This window comes from Simochromis diagramma, unplaced genomic scaffold (assembly GCF_900408965.1).
Source record: "Simochromis diagramma unplaced genomic scaffold, fSimDia1.1 OVJJ01000216.1, whole genome shotgun sequence".
Classification (NCBI taxonomy): Eukaryota; Metazoa; Chordata; class Actinopteri; order Cichliformes; family Cichlidae; genus Simochromis; species Simochromis diagramma.
This window is the reverse complement of record NW_024386883.1, coordinates 978,369-993,660: the sequence shown is the minus strand read 5'-3', so window position 1 is coordinate 993,660 and position 15,292 is coordinate 978,369. Positions and strand designations below refer to the sequence as shown.

The window sequence follows — 15,292 nt, the reverse complement described above, 5'->3', positions numbered from 1 at the left end:
AAGACACGAGGAAAACAACTGCAGAGCGTGCTGCTTGAGAGGTCGAGGATACGCAGCCATAGGCCAAATACATTTTGGGGGTAGTCGAATGTCAAGCAGCCATTAAATTCATATGTGCGTATTTTATGCAGAGTCCGCTGTAGAGTCCACGGAATCTGCTGGCAAAATGCAATTTTTATAACAATAGCTAGAAAATCGTTACCTTTTTTCACGTTTAGAAAACCCAGTTAGCCCAATTAATTCGTTCTTTTCAATTCCAGTTATTTTTAATAACAAAAACATGTAAGAAAAAGGGGGAAACAAACAAATTATTAATAATAATCACATATTTCTGGAACTACTGATAAAATGGGTTGCCTTGACGATCAGTTGCGAAATGTTGTGGTTGAATTTGAAGATAATAAACACAAGTCAGATACACTCATCTGCAGGCTACATCATACTGCCCTATTGTTGTTTAACAGTCTTATCTGCTGGGAGCAACAAACACACTTAAACAGAACCGGGATTTCACACAAAAGGGTTGTGATAAGCTTGTGAATGCGGATTTAAGGTAGTTTTTTTTATATAATTATTATTATGATCCATAAATATGGAGATAATGCAGAAATACTAATGTATAAAGCATAAACTGATTTCTATCCAAGCAGTAAATCAACTATAATAAATAGCAGTTCAGAAAGATTCTGTCTCATGCTGTAGATGATAGTCTGTAGTTAAATCTGAGGGGTGTGATTGCACCAAAAAGTGCCAAAAAAGGTTTGGCACAGCAACCTGTCAACATGTCCTCATAGCAGCCCTTGTTAGTGGCAGTAGAAAGAATTGCTTTTGAGCTGTCATTGTCCTCGGGGACAATTCCTGGTAGCGGCGCAGACACAGTCTGTTCTTAAATTTGTTTACAATGTGCAGGGTATTGCACAGAAGTTGCATTATGTAAAGCCTTCCTTACATTTTCATTTGATTGTTCCACTACAGAATAAAGCAGAGTCGCACCAGCCCAAGTAAGGTCAAAGCTTGTTAGCATCACTGGCTCAGCAAAGTGGGGAGTTTCACGACTCACACTGAGCTGCTGCATTTTCTTAAATAAGCGTAGTTTTAATGTAGCTCATAGTTTAAGTATGCTCCATCAGCACTGCTTCAAACCTTATACCCTTAAAACATGCATGAACAGATTTCACAGCTTCAACCTACCTGTGATTTATATTGTGATTTACTGTTTTTTACTGAATTTTATTGGCTCATTTCAAAAGCATATTGCAGTGTAGCGTCAGGGCATCATCTGGGAAAATATCCGCGACACACTCAGCAGTAGGCAGACAAACATAAGAAGACACAATCTTCACTAAAACACATTTTATTTACAGAAACACAGTGATATCACTTTGAAAATGAACAATACAGTGCATTCAGTATTGATGAGATCTATGTGTTTGGCAAATTGTTTAAAAAAAGGAGTAGGTCTTACCTATAGGCCTACCACAGAATTAAATGAAAGAAAGAAAATATTCAGACCACTTTCTCCATGTTTGTCCTCTTGATTCAGGACCTTCCAGGTTGTCTTCATCTGGGGTTTAATCACGCCTGGAAAGGATGCTAAACACTTAATGGTGTGAAAGACTACACCACAAGCAACCTGATAATCAAGTCATCAGACCTCTGTTTTTTTGTCCATATGCTGAGCTGCTGCGACAAACTGCTGTAGGTTAAAAGTGGCCAGCAGCCAGCTGCCTGCAGCCTGAAAACTGCTTTTAGAGGAAAATCACATCCTCACATTGTCTGCCTATTGTTGCCTCAATATCAGTGCCGTGGCAGACAATTAGCAAGGCGACACAGAGTGAGAGAACAATGTGGCTGCTGGCTTTTTGAATACACCGTGATAAAACCCTCATGTTTTGTTGATATCTCCTGTTGTGTCAGGGGTTTAGGGAACTCGAGCAGGAAACATTTCAAAAATCCCCTAAACCTGCAGGACATAAAGAAAAAATAACTATGTACACATGTACAGTATATACATCCCCAAGCCAAAGACAAGTGACTCAGAGGACTCCACCCTCCTGTTCTCCTATTTTCCTCTTCACATGCATCTGCGATATGTTCTGTAAAACAGGATTCCCTAGGGATGGGCATCGGAGGTGGACGTGCAATCTCAGAGGAACTTTAGATACTGCCGCAGTTCGGAGAGTTCCCAAACAAAAATTCAGACATTTTCCTGCAGAAGATGGCGATACACATGAAAAATCCAAGTCTGCTGAAGCATGTTATTAGAGATCATTTCAGTCAATTGATTCAAACGTTCTGTGCATCAGTGCAGAACACACATACTGTATTAAATAAGGTCTTCCTATTACTGTCTTGTTAAGACCCCGTTGAACACGCAGCACGTTCAGTCATGCATGCAGCGTGTTTCAGTAATAGGCTGCATGCAGTGTTAGTGCACTGTTAGTGACAAATGGTTTGGGCCTTACATCCTTTATGTTTTGATAGAAAATGTCAACATAGTGTAAAGCAGTTCACATTTAATTAGAAAGAACACACAGCTAATGTAGTCTCACAAAGAAAAGAGAGTATTACAGCGAGAGAAGCATAATGCCGATGCGCATGATAAAGAAGAATAGGATAAAGAAGTATTTGTTATTAAGTGGTGTGTTTGATGAATTTTTAAATTTACTGTTTTCAAAACTTAAAAAAAGCAAACACAAAAAATATTAATTTTTTGATTAATATGGCGAATTACAGTCATTTACTTACATTCACAAACAGAAAAGAATAATTTTAGTGGTCGAATCATTTCAGTTCAGATCAATATTTCTTTGTTTTAAATGAGTTTTTGTCAGATTTCTAAAAATATTTATGCTTACTTGCATAAATAAATTTGTTAAGCACTGCATATTGCTGATATCCAGCTAGAAACAAACAGGCCACAGATGTAAATCAAATTTTTAAAGACCAAGTGGCCAAAGAGGAATTGTGTTTATTTTTTAGATCTATTTTAATAAAACGATAAAATATTAAATCCACCATGTTTTAATGTACATATAGATTTTGATCACGTTTGGGTGGCATGGCTTCTTCCATCATCTGTAAACAACACTGCTGCTACAAAAGCAAAATCAGAGCTACCCTCGACCTGAGCTCTGAATGTGCTATCCAGGTTTGCAGCTGAAATTGCTATAAAAATGTATTAATGTTTTCATTCTGTGCTGTTGTGACAGGGTTAATGCCTCTAAAGTGAGTCCAGTGTAGACACCATTATAGCTGAGATGAATAATCAGGCAGTAATAGCTTCCACCATTAAGGTGTTTATGACAGCATCCCTCCAGAATCTCTATAAAGCACGTGGTTCAGTACAAATACATACAGTACAGTACACCAGCATTACACATAATACTGTAATCATATTTGTAGACACTTTCATCGTTACGCCTTTCTGTTAGGCAAAATGTGCTGTTCTATAAACCTACACTTTTTGGATCTGCAGTGTCACTTTTGTCTATTTTTGGTATAAAACATCCAATAAACATATAGAGCATAGACAGTTTCACCTACTTTTTTCATACAAGAGCAAAGGATTGATTGATGTGATTAATATAGAAATTTTCTTTCGTCTTGTGTGTAGTTGCTGTCAGATATTGCATGTTCAACTTTTCAGTCAATGATCTACCTCTGATCACTTTCCAATGATAAACCACGGGCTAGTTTGTCTTCTTCTGTCGATCCAGGAATTTTTGTCTTCTGTCGGCGGGTATCTCTTCTAAACTGATCACATGAGTGCATTCCCTGCAATAGGAAACGCACCTTTTTATGCACCGTAAATTGGAACAAAGAAAACAACAAGCAACTTTGATTGCAGTAACTTTTTCTTTAAAATGATCAAAACGGATTCAGTCGGACAAATCACATCTATTAACATGTGTAAGTGACAGAACCATTCTCTTACCCTGGAAGGTCTCGAGGATCAGGCAGAGGTTTGGTGAAATCCTCTTTACCCACCAACCAATAAGTGGTCTCAATACCTTTTCCCTACAAATAAACAATCATCAGCAATCAGTTGCTAAGAGCACATATCTAATGCTTCAGCAGGTGTAGAGGTTAGCGAGCCTTTTCATTTTATTTACCTTTAACTCTGTCAGACCTCTGACATCAATTTTATATCCGAGGTTCAAGCTCTTCAGGACATCAACTGTGCTTTGGTTGACATGGATTCTGTAAGCTGTGCAAATACAGGTGAAACCTTAGCTTTGGTACAGATACACAGTTTAATATAAAATCTTGGGCTTGGAGCATTCCTGGGTTTAAAATGACTAAGTCTACAAGACTGGGCAGAAAACAGACTGTCCTTCTGAGGTTAAGCCACTTGGTGGCAGCATATTACCCATCAGTATAATCATGTAGCACATAACTGTTACTTTAGATTAAGTTTGACTGAAACTACCACTGATCAGTTGAATGTGAATGTTTTTCAATACAAATTTTTAATTACAATTATTTACTGAGAACATTATTAAATGAGAGGGTTTTTTTTTTTTTAAATGTCCTTTTCTTTTTTCCTTTTTTAAATTACAGGGCATTTACTAAATGTGTGCACCTTGTAGAAGGTTGCCAAGAAAAACTTGGTCATTGACGGCATTTATTCCGAAACTTTAAATTGGCCTCTAATTCTGCTGATAGCCTTAAAGGATTAGGAAGGACTCCTCACTCAAAGCCCTATTTAGCTTCAAGCAGCATGCACACAAATTGAAAGACACCTGACCTCCCCTCCCACTATTCCAGCATTAGAAAAAAAGAAAAAGAGAGCGAAAGAAAGAAACATGTGGTTCATACAATCATGCACAAGACACTCACGCAACGCCGTGGACTCCATTCGAGATGCTGTGTTGACAGTGTCTCCAAACAGACAGTACCGAGGCATCGTAAGGCCGACTACTCCTGCTACAACTGGGCCTACAAACAACAGTACATATAGGTTACAAAGACTTCCTCCATAACAATACCTTAAATAATCCTTATACTGGTATGCTTTTAAGCCTTTTTCTCTACAGTTTCAACCCAATATATGAAAATATAGCTCCTGTGCACATAAAGAAAGTCACAGTATAGAGTCACAAATCCAGAGTATGGAGTGTGTTAATTGGATGACAGCACTCTAAGTGGATAGTGTTTCACTCTTCCAGGAATAAGCTTCAGACACAGATAAAGGAGGTAAAAATGCCTCCTCGTCATTGCAGCTTTAGTCCCTGTGGTCCTATTTCTCTGAATTCCCTTTGGATTTAATTTGCACTGTTTTACTTTTTACGCATGTATTTGGCTTTTATAAACAGGTGTGTGGATAGATCATTATTGACCTTTTTCTTCAGATTAAATTCTAAACCCAGAATTTTTTTATAATTATTTATAATAATAATAATTTTTTCTTTCATCCTGTCTTCCTTCTCTCTTCCCAACCGGTCATGGTAGATGGCCGCCCCTCGCTGAGCCTGGTTCTGCTGGAGGTTTCTTCCTGTCAAAAGAGAGTTTTTCCTTCCCACTGTTGCCAAAGTGCTTGCTCATAGGGGGTCATTTGATTGTTGGATTTTCTCTGTAAGTATTATTGTAGGGTCTACCTTAAAAATATAAAGCGCCTTGAGGCATCTGTTGTTGTGATTTGGAGTTGTATAAATAACATTGAATTGAATTTCACAGCACGCCCAGTAAGGAATCTTCGTGAGAAGCTTAAAGCTTAAATCACACATTCAGGGTTTGTCACAGCACAGAAAGGATGAACACATTATTTACCACTGTGCAGGCCAACACGTATTCTGATTTTGAGATCAGGCATGTGCCTCGCCTTGAAGGTTCCAATGCAGTGGAGGATGTCAAGAGACATGTTGGCCATTTCAGCTGCATGGCGATTGCCGTTCCTGTTGGGGACCCCTGATGCTACCATGTAGGCATCTCCAATAGTTTCCACCTAGAAGAGAAAAAGAGGAGAGTTGAACACAAACTGATACCATATAAGTCAAAAGTTTGGACACACCCTCTCATTCAGTGTTTTTTCTTTATTTTTACTACTTTCTACATTGTAGACACATCAAATATATGAAGCAAGATATATGGAATTATGTAGCAAAGACAAAATGATAAATAACTCTAAATGTGTCTTATATTTTAGATTCCTCAAAGTAGCCACTCTTTGCTTTGTCAACAGCGCTGCAAACCCTCGGCCTTCTCAATAAGCTTCACGATGTAGTCACCTAAAACGGTTTTCACTTCACAGGTGCGCCTTGTCAGGGTTCATTTGTGGAGATTTCTTGCCTTCTTAATGGGGTTGGGACCATCAGTTGTGTTGTGCAGAAGTACACAGCTGACAACTGTTGGAATTCATATTAAGGTAAGAACCAACCAGCTAAGTAAAGCGAAACGACAGTCCATTATTTTAAGAACTGAAGGTCAGTCAGTTCAGAGCAGTCACAAAAACCATCAAGCACTACGACAAAACTGCCTCTAATGAAGACCGTCCCAGAAAAGGAAGACCAAGAGTCACCTCTGCTGTTGAGGATAAATACATCCGAGTCACCAGCACCTCAGATTAGAGCCCAGATCAATGCCACACAGAGTTCAAGTAGCGGGCTCATCTCTACATCAACTGCTCAGAGGAGACTGCACGAATCAGGCCTTTATGGTCAAATAGCTGCCAGTCGCCCTAAACCCAATCAAGATGGTTTGGGATGAGATGGACTGCAGAGTAACAGCATGAGGGCCAACAAGTGTTCAGCATCTCTGGGAACAGTAATCAAAGTAAGCAAAGCATGTCTATTTTGAAGAATCCAAAATATAAAACATGTTTTAACTTATTTCTCACTTTTCTTTTCTTTACTACATAATTCATATGTGCTCATTCATAGTTTTGATGCCTTCAGTCAGAATCTACAATGTAAATAGTCATCTAAATAAAGAAAAAAACATTAAATGGGAAGGTGTGTCTTTGATGATGATGATTACATATCTCTGGGTAGCTCCTAATTTTTCCCCAAAAGGATGACAATAAAGGAATAACAAAGGAGCTACAGGAAAGAAATGACATGGCTACAATAACACATCAGTTATCAGTTAAATCTATGTCGTTTCTAGTAAACTTTGATTGGTCATTACATAAATATATTCTATATAATACTGTAATATAATATAAAATACAATATATCTATATTACATTTTGTTTGCCAGGACAGATGAAGGAAGCAGCAATGGAGCGTAATGGCATGTAACATGGGGAAACGAACCATGGGTGGTGGAGCAAAGGCTCAGCCTGAGTGCAGCTACCTGGGTGACATTTATGTCATGTGTTGGTATTTCAACATTCACCTTGTAGACATCATGCAGCAGAATGATAGCATCAAAAAGTGAGTAGAGGTCATTGAGTAGGTTGACCACCTCAATGGGTTCGCTAAGAGATGAAATGGTGGAGAAGCCCACAATGTCACTGAAGTACAGCGTGATCTGATTGAAATGCTCTGGTTTGACAGGCTTGCCTGTCTTCAGTGCCTGGGCCACAGACCTAAAGGAGAAATGGATAAGCGGAAAATGAAATGTTCAGGACATACAGACGATTGCAGACATTCAGCTTTAGTTCTTATTTCTAAAAACATGTGCAAGAACTGCGTATCAATATGGAGTCAACAGTTTAATACAGATCTGTTTCTATATGTTCTTTTATGACTATATGACTAAAATAAATTCAGCTTTTTGTTTAATGAGACAACTGAAAAAAAATCTCATCTCATAGTTTCTGAGCATTGCTTAATGGTACATTTATTAATGTTTCAACAAATCAGAGAATAACTGGAATACACCTGAGATATTTCTGTATAACTCCACAAATTTGTCTCAAATAATTTCTACAGTGCCTCTGAACCAAGAACTGATCCACCAACAGCTTGAGGTGTTGACTGATCTGCAAACCCCAGAAGGTAATCATGTTTAAAACTCAATACCTATGGCTATGGAGTCAATACTGTCATGTCTTTCATGTGCTAATGAAAGCTGATGGAAACTCACTTGGGCAACATCTGAGCCACCAGATTGTCAGTCTTCTGCCTCTCCACCTCCAGCTCCTCCGTCCTCTCTCTGATCAGATCCTCTAAGTTGGAGGAGTACTGTTCCAACATGCGCAGCATGGAGTCAATGATGTTGGTTTTCTTTCCCTTGGTGATGCTCTTGAACTGTCACATGGAGAGAAAAACTCAGCTGTGTCCACCTAGCTACAGACTAACATGTGAAAACATACAAACATGTGTTTATACCTGTTTGAAGATATCGTCAAAGGTCGGCCTCCGCTCTGGTTCTTCGCTCCAGGCCTGTTTCATGATCTGTATCACGTCCACCGGGGCCTCCTCCAGTGATATGACAGGCCGACACAAAGGCGGAGGCTCCTTGACCTTGTTGATAATCTCTGTCATCATACACATAAACAAAAAACCCGCCCAGGCAGAAACATTAGTGCAAGATTTAGTTTACCCAGTCTTGTCAGCTAACTGTGATTTAAACTGTTAATGAAAAGTACTAAAAGTAGTAGCATATTACTTACCTTTGGGAGGCATGTCCAACATGCAGAAAGGTGCAGAGCGAGAGATGACCTCCTGGCAAACAATGGAGAAACTGTAGACATCACCTGCAAAAGTGCCCCTCCTCCTCTCACTAGAACTTCGCAGCAGCTCAGGAGCCGTCCAAAGTAGATCTTTTTTTTTTTTTTATCAAGTGCACAGTTAGTAAAAAATGATACATGCAAACAAAAATTACAATAATAATTATTACGTGGATGTGCATGCGCATGCACTCACCCTCTGGCTTTTCATCTGTGTCAATATTTTGGACAATCCAAATCTCATTGAACCCGTAATCTGTCACCTTCAGCACAAAACGCCCATCTACCACACAGTTACGGGATTTGAGTCGACCGTGGATGATATCGCGATGGTGCAGGTACTTCATACCCTGATGCCAGTTTGTAGAAATGTGTGACAAACATGGTAAAATAAGAAATGAAACACTGACAGATCACCTTATAAATCTCTTACCCGGATCAGATCCGATAACAAGGAAGACTTGAACATCCAGTCGAGACGCACTTCTTCATTGCTGAGCAAATCCTCCAAGCTGCCCCTGGTGCAGTGCTCGATCACAACGCCAAAGATCCCAGAGTCGAAGAACAGCCCCAGTAGCAGATTGAGGTTCTCGTGCCTCATTTCTCTGAGCTGAGAAGCAAACAGTGGCAATATTAGATATAGTTCACTGTAGCTTTTGTGATCAGGGTGTTAAGGCAAATTCAGATGACCAAATGGTTTCTGGCTACAGTTAAGATTCAGTTATCCATTAAATAACATGTTTTCATTTACCTTGACAAAGACATTCTCAGTGCTGTTATAGACGTTTGATACTGATCCAGCAGGGCATTTCTTCAGCCAAACCCAGTCACCCTGGCATTTAAACAAACAACAAAGTCATCGTGACACCAAAAACATCAAAAAGACTTCAGCTTCTAAACATTGTACTGAAGTTTACTGAATGTGAACATCTGACTCTCACCTCAAAAACAGCAATATTCGAGCTGTCTGGCGTGGAGGCCAAGTAGCTACGGCCGGACACTGAGTGGTGAGGCGTCTTCATATCCCCCTGGCTTTTTGCTATACTGTCATCATTTAGCTTCTGCTCACACACAGGGTTCAAAGAGGATGTGTAAGCTCAGAGTAAACAATGTGCAGCTTTCATACAGTCCATACTACTGTAGGTATGTAGTGCGTGCATTTCAGAGAGAAGCCAAAGACAGCAGTATTGATTCAGCACAGAACTCACCCGCTTGCTGACTTGGGTATTGATGAAGACCAGGTCATCAAGGGTCAGGACCACCTTTGTCGAGCCGCTACTGTGGCCACCACCTCCAAAGCTGAACCCAACTTTGCCATCTCTCCTGAAAAGACCGAAAACAATCATTACATATTTTCTAAGCTACACAAGCCTGAACAAAATCAGATACATACCTGTAGCGAAGAAAGATGTTTACTAAAAATCCAATCAACGAAATGAACATCAGGAAAAGCAAGAAGACAGCAACCGAATTTATGCCTTGGGAGAGAACCACAAAGATAGTTTGAATGCACTAAAGTCAGCATTGCCTTATTTTTAAATTTGTTTTTAGCAATGGCACTACAAGCACAATCACCTCCAGTACAGGCAAAGTATGGGCTAAACCAGCAGGTTGAGTCTTTGTAGGGAGTGCTCCCTGCAAAATGGATTGAACGGCCGAGATATTTCAAGCCCCCGCTCTTGCTGTCCGTGTGAGAAGCATGAAGCGAATGAGTGGAGTACAGGGTGTTGCCAATGCCGCTGTAGTCCAGGACCACATATTGAGCTTGCATGCCTTCACCGTTCCTGCCAGCCCTCAGGGGCTGATTGAATCCTTCAAACTCAAAGCCACCCTCGCCATCGGCCAGGATCCGACCAGTTACCCAGCGACCTTCTCTATCGCGGGCCTGCTCAACAGCCATAGCTGTGTAGTACATCATATTGTAGATGGTGCCAAAGAATGGAGAAACCTTAAAGAAGGGACAGCACAGTAGCCATTTAAACTTCAGATTTGTGTCTTTTTCCTATCCTTCGAGATTTGTCTTTTACTTTCTGTCATTTCTTAATGAAGTAGATTCTTATTAGATGTTCTCACCTGCTCTGGGGGAGTGCTGGTACGTATTTCATAGCTGTCCTGTGCTTGTTTGAAGGCCTCATAGAAATTGCGTTCACCAGAGTCCATGGTGATAGTTAAAACTCCATCAAAGGCTTTCCGGAGCTTGGTGTCATTGCCCAGCATATAGTAGGGTGCATCATTGTAGGGTAGTGAGTAGAGAAGGGTGTCGTAGGGAATGAACACATAGCCACGATCAATCATGCGCATAGCCAAGGCTGTTGTCAGAAGTTGGTACTGGGCTTGGCCACCAATCAGGACTGAGGGCATGCACATGATGACCACTAGAAAAGTAAAGTTTAAAGACAGTTTATAATCCCAATTCATGTGAAATATAGCATGTGCAGGCTTTGTAACTCTATGAGGTCTGATTAGCTTAGTTACTCTACCCTAACCTGAACCCCAACCCTATGTTTTGGAAATTAAAGGAAAAAAAGAATATTCAGATATCACATCACAGTCGTTTTGTTCAAGTTGAACTGTGTTTTTTTAGCAACTCACCTCTGACCCGGTCTGTCTCCCGCACTTTTGTCAAAGCTGCCCGAGGCCCTTCTTTATTGTTCTCCATTGTGACCACTGGTTTAACAGGCAGGCCGAGGGCCCTAAGTGAAGAGGCCAGCTCATGCCCTGTGGCTTCCCACAAGTCTGACTCCTCTGAGATTATGGCCACGTGGGCCCACCGAAAAAATCGCAACACTGTAAAAATTACATGAGAGGAGAGTGGCAGTGGCCTCATGAAACTAGGATACATATGTCCTCTATTCATATTGGGTTTGAGGCAGGCCCAGGAAAGATGCCCAAGATCCCACTCTTTGGCGTACAAAGCAGCTGAGGAGCAGTAGCCTGGGTTGGCTGGGCCCAAGTAAGCAGCTGCATAACCTTTCAGCCCAGCAAAGCGAGCCAGGGCACGGGATGACTGGCAGTCCTCATTGATCAGCTTGTAGTCATACCAGTAGCCTTTACTGAGGTAGGTGTTCTTGTTTATGCGGTTGATGGCAAGGCTGGCAGCCAAGTCAGGGAGGGCTTTTGAGTATAGTACGTCACATGTCCAGGGTCCAACTAGAGCCATTGTGAAAGTGGTTGCAGAGGCTTGATGGGGGAAAAATGAGACTATGAGGAAGGGCAAAAGAAACCAGTTCCTCCACCAGCTCCTGGTGTGTTGCAGGGCAGATGATAGCAACTGCGGTCTGGATGATAATGACCTTTTTGACAATGATGACGATGCTGATAAAGATTCAAATCGACTACATCCGCTGAAAGTGTCTGTCCATATATGTTTTTTTCTCCTCCCTTTTATGAAGTTGTGCTGCCATCGCGGGTGGTAGGAGAGGTTGTGCAGACAGCAGGGGTCTATGTGTTGTGCCATTTTCTCACACAGCTGTTTAGATGCTTCACACACAGAAGGCTAGTGGTGGCTGTTTAGCGTGAGAGTTTCTCTGTAAATGGGAATGTCTCCCTCTAGTCCAAAGCTGGACAGGTGACAGCACGACTCCAAGCCATCACTGCCAACGAAAAAAAAGGTGGAAAGCATGAGAAATGTTGTAGAACGACATTTAATCTGATCTGTGTTTGGGTCCTCTGGTTTTAAAATGCATCTATCAACACATAAGCTAGCCTCACATCCCACTGCGATGTTTTATTTAACAGAACGTAATGTTGAATCTAATTAGTTATCCATCTGCTTCGGTGATGAAATGGTGCCCAGTGTCCCTGTCCTGTTCCTCTGAGAATTAATGGCATGTGAGTAACAAGCTGATTAGCTCTGCCCAGGCCATGCAGTTCAAATGGCAGATAACACAGAGCTAAATCTGGCCATCTCTTTATTTAGTCTAACTTCCTTTACCCTTCCAAAGTCTTTCATTTCTTGCTTTCTCTGAAATCCAACTTCCTCAAATCAGCTTTTAGAAAAATCTAAAAAAAACAAAACTAAAAGAAAAACAACAACAAAAAATTTTAAAGTGCAAAACGTAGCTTAGCAGGCCGTACATAGGTGATTCGGGTTCACCTTTAAGAGACACATAAGCTATTTTCTAATTTTTAACCGGAATTTCTGGCCAATACAAACTGAATTTATTGAAATAAATGTAAAGTATCCTATATAAGTTTTAACACAACTGGAAATTCAATATATATTGCAATTTGATAATTCACATTTTTAGTGGTATTAAGTATGAGCACTGACAGCAGAGCAAAAGGCCTCAGTAGCTTGCTTCTGGTGGTGTTAGAAAACAGTTTGGAAATGTTCCCATACATATTTTTATATACATAAATGAAAATATGTATTGGAACATAAATATAAAAGATTTAGTCATCATCTTAACCCTGTAATGTCAAGTGTATCATATTTTATACATGAGTTTTTGAGACCTTTACAGTGTGATTTTAACCCTTACCCATTTATATGTTAAGCAATAAATTCCACAATAAAGGATGAATGTAGAAAAAAATCTTCAAATTAAAGCTCAGACATGCATGCAAAATATTTTTATTTTATTTTTTTATGTGTTGTCTGTTTTTGTCAGAAGATTTAAGAAACACTCCAGCTTCAAACACATATTTTTCTGGGAATTATTTCATGCTTTAAGCTTTAAATGCTGAAAGTGCAAGATTACTTGTAAAAAAATAAATAAATAAATAAAAATAAAGGTAGATCACAGAGAAGTTAAAACTCTTCTAAATTAGATTTCTTGATAAACAAATGTTAAACTACAAATTTCAGTGTTCTTAGCCTGTCCTAAAGCTAAGTTAAAGCACATGAGCAGCAACCATCAAGGCTCCTGAAAGTGGCTAATGCTGACTTTGGCTTATCAGTTGCTAATATCTTAAGAGGAGCAGGGACTAGAATGTACTAAGCTTGTTCTAATATGCCACTGAAAATTGCATCATTTTATTGAGTTAAATACCCCAAAAGTCTATTTCAAAGTCAAAGACAGATCTAGTTTACAAGAGAAAAGTCAGTGCTTGAAATTTCCGTGGCCTCACCTATACAGAAGCGGCTGATGAACACATTCCTTTCATTAATAGTGACCGACCTATGGAAGAGAATTCAATAAAATAAATGTTACAAGTAAATAAATTCTGACCTGGAGCAGTTTTTCTACAAAGGAGCCATGTCAGGGTTGCAGTTTGTCCTTCAGCACCATCCGAGCTCCAGGTGGATTAAGAATACTAAAGCACCCAGCAGGAGCAGTTACCTGTGGTCCTTTGTTGAAAAAAACTACCATATGTAATCCAAAAGTCACGTGAAGTAAAAAGTAAACAAATAAATAAATAAAATCAGCTATCTCCACTTGTACCTAAAGTTCCCAAAGACAATACTGAAAATTACACATATCCACATTTCCAGTAGCTTAGCCTCGCTTTCGTTCTTCCTGTCCCTGGCTTGGATTGGGACCAATCTGAAAGCACTGAGTAATGGGATGGTGCGTGAGAAGAAGCGCAGCTCTGATCCAGAGTTTGGATTGGCTAAAAATAGACTGGCAGACAGCTGGGGACAGTAACAAGTAAATGGAAGAAAGAAATGGAAGAGTGAGAAGGACTGACAAGCTTTGACTTCTTAACCTTCCTTAGCTTTTAATCCACGGTGTGGAAAGAGAGTGTGCGGGGGGCGGGAGTAGAAGCACATCCACTGTCTTTTGCACTGTGTGCTAACTGAGGTGCTGATGTAATCTAGAAATTATCACATTCACAAATTAGTTGTAAAACAACCTAAGCCATCCATTAGTCCTTAAGTCCAAAGACTGATGGACAGTCGGACCAATCAGAGCCGGGATGAACTGGTGAGAAAATAGTGCTTCACAATGAGCATGACCAAGAGATGCTCAGATTATATAAGTATGTTAAATCAGTCTTAGGTATTAGGAAAGCATAAAGACAAAAGGAGGTATAATATCCCGTGCAGTACTCCTGATACATTTGCCGGTTTGAGGGCAACATGAACGAGACATTTTGTTACCAGAACAGCAACGTGTCACTCGTTCAAATATACACATAAAATCTGTGCTGGGGTGAAACCTTCACTTTCAGACAGAGAGTTGTTTTCCATCTTTGCTCATCATGCACACCTTAGCATGACCTTGGTGAGAAACTTTGGCTTTAATGCAGCTGGCTGTTTTATCATTGATGCCCACTTTAAATTATAGAAATGCTACTGACCTCTTGGGTCTCGAGTCTAACAAAGGCAACTGTGTCTGTAGCTCCATATAACCCTGCTGCTTTGCATTATCCCCTTCTTACATTCAGTTCAGCTCTGTTTTATTTATACCACACCACTTGGATACATATGATATTACAATAATGTCAAAGGAAATATGACAATTACCTTTGTGCATTTCACAAACTCTCACCAAGTTAAATGTTGGTGGCAAGCTTCTTCTACCCTTAAAGTGGAGTGGAAAACCCATCACGGTGGTGCTGTACAGCCATCAAACTCATATCAGGAACATGCAGCTCCAGATCCAGATGTACTTGCGGATAGAGAGGGAGGAAAGAGACAAGACAGACCGAGAGAAAGAGGACAAAACACAAACCACAAACTTAAGCCTCGAAAACATTAAGTTACGTTAACTTAAGAGGGGTGAACTA

At 40.1% G+C, this 15,292-nt stretch overlaps 1 protein-coding gene across 1 annotated transcript; it reads right to left on the bottom strand.

Moving 5' to 3' along the window:
- Positions 1–390: 390 nt before the first annotated feature.
- Positions 391–14,441, bottom strand: gucy2d (guanylate cyclase 2D, retinal). Its single transcript, XM_040031901.1, has 19 exons — positions 13,792–14,441; positions 11,210–12,210; positions 10,691–10,992; positions 10,193–10,565; positions 10,011–10,095; positions 9,826–9,940; positions 9,559–9,678; positions 9,369–9,449; positions 9,051–9,227; positions 8,814–8,967; positions 8,561–8,710; positions 8,277–8,425; positions 8,032–8,195; positions 7,339–7,531; positions 5,773–5,947; positions 4,843–4,941; positions 4,116–4,210; positions 3,938–4,020; positions 391–3,777 (listed from the first exon to the last, which is right to left on the bottom strand). Exons 2-19 carry the CDS (start codon positions 12,072–12,074, stop codon positions 3,693–3,695), a joined length of 3,465 nt encoding a protein of 1,154 aa, XP_039887835.1. The 5' UTR covers positions 12,075–12,210; positions 13,792–14,441; the 3' UTR covers positions 391–3,692.
- Positions 14,442–15,292: the final 851 nt, after the last annotated feature.